The sequence below is a fragment of the Temnothorax nylanderi genome, unplaced genomic scaffold (assembly GCF_030848795.1).
Source record: "Temnothorax nylanderi isolate EJ_2023f unplaced genomic scaffold, tnyl_v1.0 TNYL_tig0098_pilon, whole genome shotgun sequence".
Taxonomy (NCBI): Eukaryota; Metazoa; Arthropoda; class Insecta; order Hymenoptera; family Formicidae; genus Temnothorax; species Temnothorax nylanderi.
Window position 1 is genome coordinate 685,234 of NW_027249160.1, and position 18,358 is coordinate 703,591.

An 18,358-nucleotide genomic window follows, 5' to 3' on the forward strand; every position below is an offset into this window, starting at 1 on the left:
GAATTTCATTTTTTCGACACAAGAGTGTAAAAATCACCTCAGGTGACCATTCTCAGGTAATTTTAATTTGTATTTCGATACATTCCGCACAAATCATCTCGCGCTTATACGAGACGACTATTTTTTTTTCTGTTGAAAAAATAAAATTTTTACCCCATAACTCACAGAAACAATTTGTAATTTCTACATACAAGCTGACCAAAGTTTTGTTGCAAATTACAATGTAGTAATCCTCGATATAGAGCAATTTAATATATATCTTACACGACTCGTTTGACAATCCAGCATTATCAAGCTGACAATCCGATATTATCATAATCATATTGTTCTCTTCGTCACTTCTCGTTTCTAAACAGTCGATTTATATAGATTACATTAATACACACCCTCATTAAAAACCACGAAACTGTCTCACTGATATTGCTTTGTAAAATTATCGCTATTGACGACTAATAAAATAGGCGCCGATAGCCAATTAATTACAGTTTAAATTTGGATATATTCCGCACAAATCGTCTCGCATTTATCGTAGCAGGATGAAACCACTATTTCTTTCTGCTGAGAAAATGATACTTTCACACACGTTTCTAAACAGTTCGAAATTTTTATATGATTCCTGTATGAGATGTGACTGCAGAAGTTGTGTTGCAAACTATGTAGTACGTAATGTAGAGGCAACGTCCTATATCGATTAATTTAATACACATTTCCACGACGTATGACCGACGTTTGACAATCCAGAATTATCGAACTGACAATCTGATATTATCGTAATTATATTGTTCTCCTCGTTCACGTCACTTTTCCTTCATACCGTGTATGACGTGTTTAACAAAGGGAGCTGTCTCGCGATGGTACATACATTTGCACAGTAACCTGCGTACGATATGAATATGGACATGGAAAGATATTATGCCGTCAACAAATTATTTTTGTTGCGAATCGGTGGTTGGCCGTATCAGCGTAAAATAATAAAAATATTGATACCGTGTCTTGTGACAATAGTGCTCTATTCTACCATTGTAACTCAGGTAATGCATCGTATTAATTACGTAGGTAGTAGTGCAGATACCAGTGATCGATTGAGAAATGTTACGAAACAGAATTTAATTTAAAATAAATAGAATTCAATTTTTTTCATAATAAAAAATAGGTTTGTGACATACTTATACTTTAATATTGCTAATATAATAATTAATTTTTACAGGTACTTCTAATATACGACACTTGGGGTGATCTAGATATTGCCGTTGAATGTACAATTACCATTATTGTTATTTTGGCTTCTAACATAAAGTTAATTAATATTGTTATAAACAATGACAAAGTAAGTTATCATCAATCAATATCGAATGCGTATTTATTATTAATACTTTCTTTGCATTGTTAATCAGTTTCGACGACTATTGCAACTTATGAATAAACATTGGGAGCTTTTTAATAGCGAATCCGAACGTCATATCTTGAGATATAATGCTGGTATCGGCCAAAAAGTAGCTAACTATTTTGCAGGTACAGAAATAATTTAATTTTCAAGTCTCTAAAGAGAAATTGTTTATCGACTATTGTAATCGCAAGAATGTTATGTTTAATTTTTCTGGTGTAAATAAAGCCCCTTGCACAATGCCAGGCAACAGGCAATAGGAACAGGAAATAACCAAAAAATCGTTAATTACAACCTAAAAAATTCGAATGCTATGATTGGTTGGCAACAGGCAATAGGCACAGAATTTCCAACGTGACGGAAACTCTGTGTCTATTAATTGCCTGTGTCACTGTTTATTTTGCATTTATACATGATTTCTTATTTCTATTCCCTGTTCCTATTGCCTGTTGCCTGGCATTGTGCAAGGGGCTTTAGGGAAACTATTTTCCAATTAGAATTAATTCATTCAGTTTAACGTATATTATCATATTTTTACATAATTTATATAGAATTATAAAATACCCATGCCGAAAAAGGATGTTTTTTGATGTCTTTTGTAAGTAATAGATAAAGACATGTATGTTCTTTTTTCCAGTATACCTTAACGCAACCTTGATATTTAATTTATTAATTCCATTCACGCCAAAAATATTGGATATTGTAATTCCGTTGAATGAGTCACGGCCATTGGCATATGTATATCGGGCTGAACATAGAGTGGACAAAGAGAAATATTACTATCCTATCGTATTCCATTCTTATATTACGTGTATCATTGTAGTAGTAATTGTCTTTACCGTTGATACCACATATCTAAAGTGTGTATTGCATACTTGTAGTCTATTTACAGCTATCAGGTGAGTAAAATAAAAAACAAAATTATATTTTTCCAATATCTTTTATAAATGTATTTCTAAGACAGAATTTACTTATTGTGGAACGAATAAACTTAGAGACTACATCAGTACAAAAATTGCACGCTAATTTACAACGTTTTATTTCAAAGCCAACGTCTTGAAAATATTACTGGCGAGGCAGACACTATATTAGATGATTACGAAAAAATACATACAGGGACGCATTATCATTTAGAAATTGTCATGGAGAAAAATAGTTCTGCCGGAAATGATTATAGTGAATTGATGACGTGCTTGAAAAAACATCAACTTGCATTAGAGTCTGTACTACATGAAATTCTGTCGTTCATAGTATATAACAGCGGCTTTAACAATTTTAATAAAGTGCAGATTTAACCGTCCAATCTAACCATTTCTATTAAATCACTCTATCCGATCTCCTTTCTAGACACGCTCAAACGTTGGATTCCATGTTCACTCAAGCGACATTAATTCTTCTATCTCTGAATATGGTGATATTGAGTGTGATCGGAATACAGGTGAGCATTTAAAAAGTACATGTGTTCCCACTATGAATACTGAGTACCCACTATGAATAATTTATAACGCAATATTTCAATTTTACAGTTTATCAATAACCTGACGCAGAGAGAAATAATAAAATTCGTTTTTGTAACTTACGGTGTATTTATTCATCTTATATACATGTGTATTCCCGGACAATTGCTGATAGACCGGAGCAGAGAAGTTTTCGACAAAGCGTAAGAATTCGTGTTTTGTATAACTCTTTAAGCATTAGATGCAAATAAGAGAAATTTTTAAGATCTTATGAAATTTAATTTTCATGATAATCTTCCAATATTTTCGATCACAATTTTTTGAATTGTTTTTCAATTTTTTCAAAAAAATTCTTAAGTCTATCTATCGAGTACTAAATATTATATGATCGAAATAATTAAAAAATAAAATAATTTTTCTGTTAATTCGAAAGTTAAATTTAAAACATAGTGTCAATTAATGCTAAAATTAATGCTAATTAATGTTAAAATTCAAGAATTAATGTGCAAAATAGTTTTTTAGTAACGGCAAATCTCTAAACGGCTTTCTTTCTAACCCCGGGAAAAAAAGATTATATATAATTATATATAATTATATATAAATATATATGATTATATGTGATTATATATGAAATTTGGTGCTTTATATAAAATTATATATGGGTCCATATATCATTATATATGGGCATATATAATTCCAAATATAACTAGATATGAACAATAGATCATAATGCATTCATGTATGGATACATATAAGATTCATATGGAAGTATATATAACCCTATATGATTATATATGATTATATATAATTATACAGGCGATTAAAATATATTTAAAAATATATAAATGTTTTATATACAGTTTGACATATTATATATAAGTTCATATAATTTATATATAAATTATATATAAGAAGCATTTATCCATGTAAATTATATATGATTATATATAATCATATATAAACTTTAAATTCGGATTATCCAATAGATGGCATTCGATAGGATTCGTTTCTCGTATTTAAAATTTGACAGACAGTGGTATAAAAATGTCTCACGTCAAGCAGTGCCAAAGTTATAATATATGGAATAAATCATTTCACTTTTAATTCTATAGCTTTTGAAAAAATATAAATCTTAATTTATCAATGCTTTATTATCGAAGTTAACAGTTCTTTTTCAATATATATTGACTATATATGGTCATATATGATTATATCTATTTACATTATATAATCTCATTATATATGTTCATATATGATTATATATGATTATATATAATTATATATGATCATATAGAGACAAAATTCATATATAATTGCATTATATATAATCATATATATTTATATATAATTATATATAATCTTTATAATGAGGAGTAAGACCAATATACGAGCATTAATAGATGTTACGACAAATTCATATTATATCTAATTTGCCGTAACATCTATTAATGCTCGTATATTGATCTTACTCCTCATTATAGCCTTTGCTTCAAACGAGCGAAAAATAAGTTTCTTATTGTTATATATAATCTTTTTTTCCCGGGACGTTTATACGTAAATTTATTGCATATAATTACGAGTGACTTATATTGTTGATAATAAATCAATTGTAAGACGCACTTTTTCTGTTAGGTACAGTTCAGAATGGTATACATTTTCCATAAAAAGTAGAAAATTATTAAGAGTACTTCTTTACAGAAGTCTCGCTCCGTGTACACTCACGGCTGGAAAGATGTTTGTTATGTCCATGACTACGTGCAGTTCGGTATGTTTGATTTACATACCTAGAAATAACATTTTTTATAGTTTTACATAACGGTGTAAGAGACTGACATTCAATTTTAAGGTGATGCGAACTGCCATGTCATATTTCACGGCTTTTTTATCTATAAGATAAGGATATGCGACTGCAAATATATTATGTATATCTTTGCACAATTATATTATCTTAGGAAAGTCATTAGCAAAGAAGTAAAAAAAGAAAATGAAGACAGTTTTGTGCTAACATAAAAATTATAAAAAAATTGTAGGTAATACAGATTTCATAAAAAAATACTTTTTAAAAAAATAAAAAAAAGAGCGCCAAATATCCGCACCCGTCAAAATAGCTATTGTACGAAACAATATTGTTTTAATCTATTTTTGATATAAAGGTACTATTAAACATTGCGCCAACTGAGCATGAGTTTGTACTCATTATAAATTTAATTCTTTTATCATACTTAATAGAATAGTAAAATATTTAATGCAAAAGAACTTGTTACTGAGCATGAAAAAATTGTGTTTATTATGACATGTAATTGTCCTATTATTATGCTTATTAAAATAATATTTTGTCCAAAGAAACTTGACGTTGCTAAATAAACATGCACGCATATGTTTCAAATGAGAAAGGAAGCTGTTTCTCTCTATATATGTACAGATAAGGTCTTTTTAAATCTATAAGCTACCTCACACATAGGTATATCTATTCACATTTTAAATCAAATTTGATGTTCTTCATTCCCACAAACTTCACACATGCACATAAAACATGGATATTTGTTTAGCAACGCCAAGTTTTTTTGGATGGAATATTCTGTTATTTTAATAAGCATAATAAAATAAAATAATTAAATGCCATAATAAACACAATTTTTCATGTATAATATAAAGTTTTTTTGCATTAAATATTTTATTATTCTATTAAGTATGATAAAAGAATTAAATTTTATAATGTGTATACACTCATGCTCGGTTGGCGCGACATATGACATCACTATTTTAATAGCAAAAATAGATTGTAATAAACATTGTTTTGCACAAAAGCTATTTTGATGAGCGCGGATATTTAACGCTCTTTTTTACATTTTTTTTAAAAGATATTTTTTATGGTATATCATGCATTTTATAGTATCTAGCGTCTTATAAGTAATGTGTTGATGTTATGTGATATACTATAAGACATATAACTATATATAAACAACTAATAATATACATATTTATAAGTTATTTAATATACATAGATATATATTTAGTTGAATTGATATAATTGAATTGATAAGATTGAGCTATGTTAAGACGTGTTAGGATGTATTGATGTTTGCAGTGAGTGGTGTAAGTTGAAGGAGTGGAGATGAGTGATATTGTGTTTGGGTGAGTAAGAGTGTTGGGCTATGTTTAGACGTATCGGAGTGTATCAAGGTATTTGGAGAGTGTGGTGTGGGTGTGGACAATGGGAGTGGGTAGTGATGTGTTTGGGTGGATAAGAGTGTGTTGGGCTATGTTGGGACCAGTGTTTCCACCAGAGTAGTCTGATATTTCCCTTTTCCTTTTCCAAAATTTCCCTTTTTTCCCCCACTCTACCTTGAATTTTCCCGTATTTTCCCTCCCATAAAAAAATTTCATTATCCCAGATTTTATTCCCAGACAGCACCATGTCCAAAATCGGGACATAAGACGTCTTTTCGACGTCTTATGTCCCGCTTTTGGACAAGTGTGCTGTATGGGATTATTTCAAGAGTAGCTCACAATGTAAATTCTTTGTTTTGATAAGGAAGTTTGGAAATTTTATATTCAAAGCATTTATTTTTTACTTTTTATAATTAGTTTTAATGTCATCATTCTCAAGGTACACTGGTGCAATAAGTTAGATTGAAATATAGTTCAAGTTTCACTCTTACTTGTTGCACCAATGTACACCGTACACCAGTTCAGGAAGTTCTTCGAAAACAAGTAACAGGCCTTTTATATAGTACTAAATAGCAGTCTAGTATAATTATATTATATAGACTAAAGGTCTTTGCACGTAACAAAGTTTTAGTCATAATCGTAAGGCCGTAAGAAAATAGACCAATCACAGTCGATTATTCTCCTTGAGCTCGAGGAATAATCGAGTGTGATTGGTCTATTTTCTTACGGCCTTACGATTATGACTAAAACTTTGTTACGTGCAATGGCCTTAACTCTTCTTATGTATAAGACATCTTTTATATATTTGTTTCGTACAATTGATACATAAGAATGAAGACGCCTTATATAAGGTGTTGGCAGTCTAGTATTACATAAACCGACAACCGTGTTCCAATATATACTGCCAGTACTGAAAATTTGTAGTATACATAATGTGAACTATAGATTTTCAGTATTGGTATATCGGAACACACGGCCATAGATGTCTGTATTGTTATCCCTGGTAAAAATTACCGTTAGAAACGGACAGAACGTGCATTCTATCCGTTTCTGACTGTTTTACTATGCGTTTCTTTCCCTGCAATTACGGATAGAAGCAGATGAAAAGTGTTGCAGATTCTATAAGACTGTGTACGCAAATACGGTGAGGAAGGCTAACTGCATCTAACTGATTCCTAACGGAACGGAACTTCTATCTGAACCTATGCGCAGACGAATTATGAATCCTATTCGTTTTTATACGTAGCCAATTTTGAATGTCTATCCGCATCTGATTGCAAAACCAGGCAGGATATCTATCTGCATTTGCATGCAATTATGATTTGCCCGCTCTATCCGTTTCTAACTGCAAATGCATTTTATTCATTTCTTATTACTGCAAATACATGTACATTGTGGGAGGTTTGTAGTTATCAGGTAGATTCTACCTTTAAACGCCAGGAGAAGGGATTCCTTTAGTTACGACACTGTAATTTTTCTGGTTGTCGCCTGACAGAACGCCTGCTTATATATTATGGCTGGTTGTATTTTAAATGTGAGAAACGCTTTCCATCATGCGCCGCCTAGCGGCGTCGTCGCGAAGATGCAGATGGATGCGGTATCCGCAATTACGGATAGATACCGTCAGCATCTGATGCGTACAGACTGCGGATAGAAACAGACAGGATTCGTATCCGTAGTTGCAGATAAATTCCTGTAGGTCGACATTGCGTACAGATGCAGATGGATGCGGTATCCGCAATTACGGATAGATACCGTCAGCATCTGATGCGTACAGAATGCGGACAAAAACAGACAGGATTCGCATCCGTAGTTGCAGACAAATTCCTATAAGTCGACATTGCGTACAGATGCAGATGGATGCGGTATCCGCAATTACGGATAGATACCGTCAGCATCTGATGCGTACAGAATGCGGACAGAAACAGACAGGATTCGTATTCGTAGCTGCAGACAAATTCTTGTAGGTCGACATTGCGTACAGATGCAGATGGATGCGGTATCCGCAATTACGGATAGATACCGTCAGCATCTGATGCGTACAGAATGCGGACAGAAACAGACAAGTTTTTCTATTGCAAAAGCTTATAGATGCTGTATGCCGATAGATTTCCATTAGATACAGTTATACGTCGTTACATTTTCTGTCTGTATTTGCAGATACAATAGTGCTGCTTACAGAAACGGATAGAGCTAGACAAGCTTGCAGTTACAGCGGATAGGATTCCGTTACATACCATCAGAAATTCTATCTGTTTCTAACTGTTTCTAACGGTAATTTTTACCAGGGATCTCTACATCGAAAGCTGTCGATATTGATAGTACAAGACTGTTAAATTAATCGATTTAAAAAACTGGGTTTTTTAATAAAAAATTTTCTCCCGTTTTTTTCCTTTTTTCCCTTAGAGGTTCGAAAATTTCCCGAAAAGAGAAATTTTCCCTCAAAGTGGAAACACTGGTTGGGACATGTGGGAGTGTATTGAGGTCTTTGGAGTGGGTGGGGGTCAGGTGAATGACGTGAAGATAAGTAAGGATGTGAAGGGTGCTTGAAAGTGTGTGTGAATGTACGCGAATATTGAAATATTGATTTACATCCGGACATCGAGACGACGACATTGATGATGATAATGGCGTTTCTTAAATCCAAATTAGCTGATTTTAACGTATAGTTAAAAAAAAATCTCTTTTAACATTCAATGTAGAAAAAAATAAAAACACTTTTATTATATAATATGAGTCCAAGCAGTCGATTGAGTCTATTAAAAATTTCATCTGTTTAGCCGATTTTTAGATATGACCATTATGCCTTCACTCAATTCGATGCAGGTATATAGGCACTTTCTGTCTCGCTGCTCGTGTCGCGGGCGTGTACACTTGGCGGAAGACACTGCCGTGTCTCTTGATATATCTTTATTCACATATGTGGATAAATATATCTATATTACCATTTTCATTTGACTTGTAAAAGATTCATGACTTTAACCTGATTTACATAATTTTTTCTCACGCGACTGTAAATCGCATAATAAGTTATTATGCGATTCTTACTAAAAACGCCAATCTCGATCCACACGCTCAAATTATAATTTGCAATCTGCCATTTGTATAGTATTTATTAACCCTTCATTGTCCTCGTATGAGGCGAACGCTCAGTTCACATTTTATTTTCTTAATTGCATGGATGTGGCATAAAAGTTAATTGAAACTTTTTGACTTTTCACTTTCAATTCATAGATTATATTTGCATGGTTGTTTTCCAAAATTTCGTTAGTATAATTTTTGTATTAGACTTGGAAGTATTGACGCGCGATATATATCTGAGCGCGCCGCTCATGGCGAGCGCAATACAGTCGATTCGCACTGTTGCCAAATCTTACAATTAGCTTTACTGTGGCCAATCGATAAATTAGTCAATGTCTTTAGGTCGATTCTCGGTCAAGTCACGGTCCGGTCACGATCCGATCAAAAATTGTTGTCATATTAAATTCAATGCTTTTTCGAGTTCATTCACACTGCTGGTCATGCTGGACCGTGACCAAACTGTGTCTTGACCGATAGTGAGAATCGACCTTTATTCTTCTGTTCTTGAAAAGCCCATATCAGATTACGGGTTAGAATTAAGATTGGATTGAAATTTGACCAAACAGAGTAAAGTTCACTAAATATGAGATTAGTTTTCTTCATTAATTAAAATTCAATCCATTCTCAATCCCAATTTGTAGTGTAATACGGGTTTAAGACTCTGTGTTAATTTAAAAAAATTATGTGGCATCGCCGCACTAATATAGTAATACACTTACAGGTGCTCATACGAAAGCACTAGCGTTCGTTTGCTGAACAAAGGGAATGGCGTAAACAAGAGACACGACAGTGTCTCGCGCCAAGTACATCCGCAGAGCGAGACCGCACCGTGTATCTTTACGCGAGCCGACGAGTTGCGAGTATCCGATATTTTGAGATCTCAATAACGAGTGAACGGATCAAGTTCTAAATTGGTTCAATCGACAGTCTTGCGGAGTCGATTTATATACACTGGACAACAAAATTATCGCAACAAAAATTTACGTAAAAAATTTGCCCAACTTCAAATAAGCATAACTCCGCGAAAAATTGTCATATCTGAAAGATTTTTTTTTCATTTTAAAGGGTGAAGTCTGTATTTTAAGGAACCATTGTTAGATTTTGAATTTAGCCTCCCGCCCTCCCGCCGTTCTTCCAAAAGTAAGGACGTGTTACGTCTTCAAAAAATTGCATACTTTGACACATTCTACGGAGTAGAATGAATTTTTTTCGTAACTATCATGGCAACCATCGTAAAATATGGACTTTTCCCTGCAAATTAAAAAAAAAATTAAGTCCGTACGATTTTTTTTCGCCGAGTTATGGCTTATCAAAGTTACCTATGCATTTTTGTGCATTTAATCACCGCCAACATTAGTATTACCCGATGAACACTTCGGGGAGGTTATTGGTCGGATTTTGCCTATCGTGTATGTGTGTGTGTGTTAGCAGAGATTTGCGCAAACTAATTTTTATTCAAACGAGGCATTGTTACGATTTTGTCTTTTGGTTCCGAATGAGCAATACAATACAGTGACTGCAATACTGTGAAGTTTTGTAATACTGAAGTAAGTAACTTCACAGTACATTACTTCTGTAAGTATAACTTCACAGTATTGCAATCACTGTATTGTATCGTTAATTCGAAAACAAACGACAAAATCGTAACAATTCCTCGTTTGAATGAAAATCAGTGTGCCCAAATCTCTGCTAACACACACACACACACACACACACACACACACGATAGGCAAAATCCGACCAATAACGTCCCCGTAGTGTTCATCGGGTAATACTAATGTTGGCGGTGATTGAATGCACAAAAATGCATAGGTAACTTTGATAAGCCATAACTCGGCGAAAAAAAATCGTACAGACTTAATTTTTTTTTAATTTGCAGGGAAAAGTCCATATTTTACGATGGTTGCCATGATAGTTACGAAAAAAATTCATTCTACTCCGTAGAATGTGTCAAAGTATGCAATTTTTTGGAGACGTAACACGTCCTTACTTTTGGAAGAACGGCGGGAGAGCGGGAGGCTAAATTCAAAATCTAACAATGGTTCCTTAAAATACAGACTTCACCCTTTAAAATGAAAAAAAAATCTTTCAGATACGACAATTTTTCGCGGAGTTATGCTTATTTGAAGTTGGGCAAATTTTTTACGTAAATTTTTGTTGCGATAATTTTGTTGCCCAGTGTAGATTACATTAATACACAACCTCATTAAAAACCACGAAACTGTCTCACTGATATTGCTTTGTAAAATTATCGCTATTGACGACTAATAAAATATGCGCCGATAGCCAAATAATTACAGTTTATATTTGGATATATTCCGCACAAATCGCCTCGCATTTATCGTAGCAGGATGAAACCACTATTTCTTTCTGCTGAGAAAATGATACTTTCACACACGTTTCTAAACAGTTCGTAATTTTTATATGATTCCTGTATGAGATGTGTCTGCAGAAGTTGTGTTGCAAACTATGTAGTACGTAATGTAGAGGCAACGTCCTATATCGATTAATTTAATACACATTTTCACGACGTATGACCAACGTTTGACAATCCAGAATTATCGAACTGACAATCTGATATTATCGTAATTATATTGTTCTCCTCGTTCACGTCACTTTTCCTTCATACCGTGTATGACGTGTTTAACAAAGGGAGCTGTCTCGCGATGGTACATACATTTGCACAGTAACCTGCGTACGATATGAATATGGACATGGAAAGATATTATGCCGTCAACAAATTATTTTTGTTGCGAATCGGTGGTTGGCCGTATCAGCGTAAAGTAATAAAAATATTGATACCATGTCTTTTCACAATAGTGCACTGTTCTACCATTGTAACTCAGGTAATTGAGAAATATTGCTAAATAGAATTCAATTTCTTTTCCCAATAAAAACTATATTTGTCATATACTCGCGCTATAATACTGCCGATATAATCATTAATTTTTAGGTGCTTCTATTATACGACACTTGGGGTGATATAGATATTGTCGTTGAATGCACAATTACTCTTACACCTCTTTTTGCTGCTAGCACGAAGTTAATTAATATCGTTGTGAATAACGACAAAGTGAGTTGTCAAATGGACATCGATAATGTGTATATTTACTGTTATTATTTCTTTTTGCATTGTTGATCAGTTTCAACGACTGTTGCAACTTATGAACGAACATTGGGAGTTTTTTAATAGCGAATATGAACGTCATATCTTGAGACATTATGCTAGTATCGGTCAAAAAGTAACAAGCTATTTTGCAGGTACAGAAATAATTAATTTTTAAGTCTTTAAAGAGAAATTATCGATTATTGTAATCGCAAGAATGTTATGTTCAATTTTTCTGGTGTAAATAAGGAATTTTTTAAAATTAAAATTAATTTTTTTAAGTCCAAAATTTCACATATATTATTAAATTTTTACAAAATTTGTATAAGATTATAAAATGTATACCCATGCCGAAGAAGAACATTCTGTGACATTTCATACAAATAATTATAAGCTATATATATATTCTTTTTTCCAGTATACTTTACTATAACCTTGGTATCTTATTTGTTAATTCCATTGATACCAAGAATCTTGGATATCGTAATTCCGCTAAATGAGTCGCGACCATTGGCATACATATATCAGGCTGAATACAGAGTGGACGAAGAGAAGTATTATTATCTAATTATATTCCATACTTACATTGTAAGTACAATTACAACGACAATTTTATTCACCGTTGATACCACATATATAGTGTGTGCATTGCATGCTTGCAGTTTATTTACAGCTATCAGGTGAGTAAAATTTAAAAAAAAATTGTATTCTTCCTGTACCTTTTATAAATGCCCTGAGAAAAAAAAATTTTCTGCATTTAATTAGTAAATATTAGTTTGCATACAACTGCGACTCCATTTATTAAAATAAAGAAAATTTTCCTTTTTATTAGTATATATTTTTCTCACGAACAGTGAATACACATATACTAATAAAAACGAAAATTTTTTTCATTTTAGTAAATGGAGTCACAGTGTATGCAAACTAATATTTACTGAAATGCAGAAAATATTTTTCTCAGTGTGTACTTCTAAGAGAGCTAGAATTTATAAGTTATTGTCAAACGAATAAACTTAGAGAATACATCGGTGCAAAGATTACGCATTAATTTAGAACGTTTTATTTTAAAGCTGGCGTCTTGAAAATATTATTGGCGATCAGGCAGACACTAAATCAGACAATAACGAAAAAATATATACAGGAACGCATTATGATCTAGAGATTTTCGTGGAGAAACACGGTTCTGCCAACAATGATTATCGTGAATTAATGATGTGCTTGAAAAAACATCAACTTGCATTAGAGTCTGTACTATGTGAAATTCTGTCGTCTATTAATAACAGTTTAACAATTTTAGTGAATAAGTGCCTCAATCGTCCAATCTAGCATTTATTCGACTATTTATATCAAATTATTTTATCCGATCTCCTATCTCTCTCTCTCGTTCTCTCTCTAGACACGTCAAGACGCTGGACTCCATGTTCACTCATGTGACGTTCATTCTTTTATCTCTGAATGTGCTAATATTGAGTGTGATCGGAATACAGGTGAGCATTTAATTATACAGGGTGTCATTTTAATTTACCACCCCCAAAAACTTTTTTATTTTTAATTTGAGAAAAGAAAGCATTTTAAAAATGAATTTTAAAAATTCATTTAAAAAATTTTAAAAATTCATTTTAAAAATAAAAAAGTTGTTGGGGGTGGTAAATTAAAATGACACCCTGTATTTAAAATATATATGTGTCCCTACTGGGAATATTGAGAATATTTTATAACACAATACTTTAATTTTACAGCTTATCAATAACTTGACGCATACTGAAGAGGTAATAAGATACGGATTTATAACTTTTGGTGCATTTACTCATCTCGTATGTATGTGTATTCCTGGACAATTGCTGATAGACCGAAGCACAGACGTTTTCGACAAGGCGTAAGAATTTGTGTAGCTCTTTAAGCATTAGATGCAAATAAGAGATATTTTTAAGATCTTATGTTTAATTTTCATAATTCTTCCAATATCTTCGATCACGATTTTTTGAATTGTTTCTCAACTTTTTCAAAAAATTTTTAAGGCTCCTGAGTACTCGTCGCGGCCATATTGAAATGTGACGTCAGAAGCAAGAAATGACACGTTGAAAATTATTGCGTAGTATTTCCAAATAAAAAGATATTTGCTTAAAATAACACTACAGATCACTTCAGCACACTTCGAAAATACTCCGAATTGAGGTTAAGTCTACCCCTTTCCCTTGACAGTTAATAAACAGCCGTAAAACGAATGTGATACGATCCAGGCTTGTGCGCAGGCGCATGACTAGATTTCGTATTACATTCATTTTACGGCTGTTTATTAACTGTCAAGGGAAAGGGGTAGACTTAACTTCAACTCGGAGTATTTTCACGCAAGAATTCTCAACGTGTCAATTCTCAACATTTCTCGCTTTTGACGTCACATCTCATGAGATGTCGGGAAAGAGCCCAGGAGCCTTAAGTCTATCTATCAAGTATTAAATTTTATGTGATCGAAATAATTAAAAATAAAATAATTTTTCTGTTAATTTGAAGATTAAATTGAAAATATAGTGTCAAATAATGCTAAAATTAATACCAATTAATGTTAAAATTCAAGAATTAACGTGCAAAATAGCTTTTTAGTAACGGCGAATCTCTGAACGACAATGCTTTCTTTGTAACGTTACATAAATTTATTGCATATAATTATGATGACTTACATTGATAAATTCTTCTTCTTTTCTGTTAGGTATGGTTCATCATGGTATACGTTTTCCGTAAAAAGTAGAAAATTATTAAGAGTACTTCTTTACAGAAGTCTCGCTCCGTGTACGCTCACGGCTGGAAAGATGTTCGTTATGTCCATGACTATGTGCAGTTCGGTACGTCTCTCTCTAATTTACATACCTAGAAAGAACATCTTTCATAGATTATTGAAATATTAGGCTCGTGTTTACAAATCAATGAGAGAATAAAAGGCCAACAAAACGAACTAAATAAGATAAAGAGAAAGAAACCGTCATTTTTTAACTAATGACCAACATGTGACGACTCGGAATTATTCATTTTTTAAAAGAGAAACTAGTTTTCTTGCCATTGGCTTAGCCTCTTGTATGATCTTAAATTTCGTGTATGTTATACCCTTACGGAAAGAAACTACAGCCAGTAAATATTACACTTGTGTAGTTACTACAGGACCACCTGTAATTATCACAGAAAGGAACACAATAATCTGTAGTTATTACACGCTGTAATTACTTAGTGCGTGAAATCCCTGTAATATGGAATACACGTCTAATCATGAAGGGTGAAATCCACTACACGTGTAATCCACTATATATGTAATATACTACACGTGTGGTAACCCTGCTGAAAATGACCGATTAAATCCGATTGGTTTCCTATTAAATTTGGTGAAATTGAATCGGAATGAATGCGTTTTCAATCCGGTTAATCGGATGCCCGATTGGAAGTGAATCGGTTCTAATAACAAATCAATCGGAATCGTTTTTAATTCGGCATTTCCGGATTGATCTGAATCCGACGTTATCGGTTTCAATCGTATTAATGCCAATCCATTTTAATCGGGTGAATAAAGTGACCACATGAATCGTATTGAATCCGCATCAATCGTAAAATTTTAATACAACACCGGAATCGGATTTAATGCAATATTTCCGGATTCATCTGAATCCGACTGAATCGGTTTCAATCGTATCTGCGCTTAATCCATTTAAATTGGGTAATGAAAGTAGCTATGTGAATCGGATTAAATCCGCTTTAATCATTAAAATTGTATATAACACATAATTTTTACGTAATAGAGTTCTTACTACAGGATTTCCTTTTGGTAAAGTCATGAATTCTATATTTACAAAACTGTAAAATGTTTTTATTTAAATAAATACTGCACATTGTAATAAATTTGTAGTACAAAGAATGGAATTATAAAATAAAGTAGTAAATAATCCTGTTTATATATCCGGAATTCACGGATTTTATCAGTTTGAATCGGTCAGTTAATCCGTTTAAATCATTATAATTTCGTGATTTTGGGGTTCACGAAATCATAACGATTTAAACGATTGACTAAAGACCGATTCAAACCGATAGAAAACGAGTGAAATTACATTTTTGAGTACGAATCCGTTTCAATCGTTTCCAATCGGTATAATCGTTATGAAATCATAACGATTCAAACCGATAGGAACCGATTAAAATTACATCGTTAATTGACTACGAATCCGTTTCAATCGGTTTCGATCGGTGTAATCGTTACGAAATCATAACGATTCAAACCGATAGGAACCGATTGAAATTACATCGTTGAATACCAATCGTTTTCAGTCGGTGTAATCGTTATAAATCCGTGATTTCCGGATCAAGAATCCAGATTCATGCGGATTCAAAATTTTTAATCGGATTCAATCGGTCATTTTTAGCAGGGAAGTGACTTGTGTAGTAGACTACACGTGTAATCCATTATATGTGTAATATACTACACGTGTGGTAAGTGACTTGTGTAGTAGACTACACATGTAATCTACAAAATGTGTAATACACTACTACACATGTGTATTAAACGTAATGCTACCAGTAATCCATAAAATTTGAAATAGCGAGTCTTATCATATATGGAGGGGTAAAAACCACAGTGGTGTAAGTCAAATTTTTAAAAATATTTTCTCGTGTGCATAGATGCAATTTATATATTGTACAGATTGCATCTATGCACACGAGAAAATATTTTTAAAAATTTGAGTTACACCACTGTGGTTTTTACCCCTCCACCTCCATATATAGTATACTTTTACTTCAATGCAGCTGTATATATATAAATTATTTCTATAAATATTGTTTGAAATTTATTAGATTTAATGTATCACTTTTTAACCACATTTTATTATTTTTTAATTTCATATTTTATAAGTAATTTCATAATGAGCCGGCACTGGTTTCTGACATTCACCCGACTTTAAGAAATATTATATCATATATCCAATTTAAAATTTTATTACTCTTTTTAAACTGAATTTGTTTCTTAAGATGATTTTTGAAAAATTATATATTTGTGCTGGTTATGACATATGTAGACTATATATAACACTTACATCAAATTAAGAAGTAGTCTACCACGTAAGGCAGTTGGCTCACGATCCAGAGGTCCCGAGGTCCCGAGTTCGAATCCCACCAAGGTAAGTGTGTTTTTCAAATACAAGAAAATATTTATAATCATAGACTGCATCTTAAGAAACAAATTTAGTTATAAAAAAGTAATAAAACTAAGGAAAAAATAATTTTTTTTTATGCCGGGTGAATATCGGAAATCAGTGTCCTCTAGTATTAAGAGGACTGCAATCTTGTAGTCCTGTAATCCTGTAATATTTTCCTGTAATCCGAGCGTATAGTACGAAAATATTACAGTATATTACAATACTTCAGTCTGTAATTTTGTGTAATACTTTTATGTAGTTCCTGTAATATAATTTTCTGTAATCCGCTGTAGTTTCTTTCCGTAAGGGATCTCTATTTATATATTATTTATTTTTTCGTTACAATCGCGGGAATCCTTATGGTAGACGAAATTCTTTATTATTATTATTGATTTTATTGATTTAGTAGGAAGACTAACAATAAGTGAAGTCGAAACGTTTACCGATTAACCAATTTATATGAAAATGAAATTTTAACATAATATCTTAATTTAGCTCGTTTTGTTGGCTTTTTATTCCCTCATCTTTTATAGATTTATATAACGTTATAATAGACTGACATTCAATTTTAAGGTGATGCAAACTGCCATGTCGTATTTCACGGCCTTTTTGTCCGTAAAAAAATAAGGATGTCATTGCAATTACATTTTATGTATATCTTCACAAAATTATAATATCTAAGAAAGCTATTAGCCATCATTGGATTTAAAGGATAAGTGTTATCATCATAATAAAGCGATATCAGAAATATTTTACATCAGAAATATGAATATATGTTCTATATATTATTTCCACTGTCTCGCGAAAAAAGAAAATTTTTTGCTAACATAAGAATTATAGAAAATTTGTAGATAATAGATATATTTAACAAGTATATATCTATATTTATTCATGAGTGCATATTTTTATTTGACTCGTAGAAAGTTTATGATTTTAACGTGTTTCACATAACTTTCCCTCGCGCGAATATCGCGCGTAATGAGTTATT

General features: G+C 32.3%; 1 protein-coding gene, 1 long non-coding RNA gene and 1 pseudogene across 2 annotated transcripts in view; 2 read left to right on the forward strand and 1 right to left on the reverse strand.

Moving 5' to 3' along the window:
- LOC139775395 (uncharacterized) overlaps positions 1 to 15,003 on the reverse strand; it is a 57,139-nt gene extending 42,136 nt beyond the window's left edge. The window contains exon 1 of the long non-coding RNA XR_011718822.1: positions 14,878 to 15,003. This is a non-coding gene — a long non-coding RNA (uncharacterized lncRNA). The remainder of the gene's footprint in view (positions 1 to 14,877) is intronic.
- LOC139775403 (uncharacterized) lies at positions 820 to 5,246 on the forward strand (annotated as a pseudogene).
- On the forward strand, positions 11,741 to 18,118 carry LOC139775394 (uncharacterized). The gene is made up of 9 exons (XM_071711328.1): positions 11,741 to 11,939; positions 12,047 to 12,166; positions 12,237 to 12,354; positions 12,618 to 12,879; positions 13,270 to 13,443; positions 13,596 to 13,686; positions 13,939 to 14,075; positions 14,907 to 15,039; positions 17,944 to 18,118. Exons 1-9 carry the CDS (start codon positions 11,796 to 11,798, stop codon positions 17,995 to 17,997), a joined length of 1,233 nt encoding a protein of 410 aa, XP_071567429.1. The 5' UTR covers positions 11,741 to 11,795; the 3' UTR covers positions 17,998 to 18,118.
- The last annotated feature ends 240 nt before the right edge of the window (positions 18,119 to 18,358 follow it).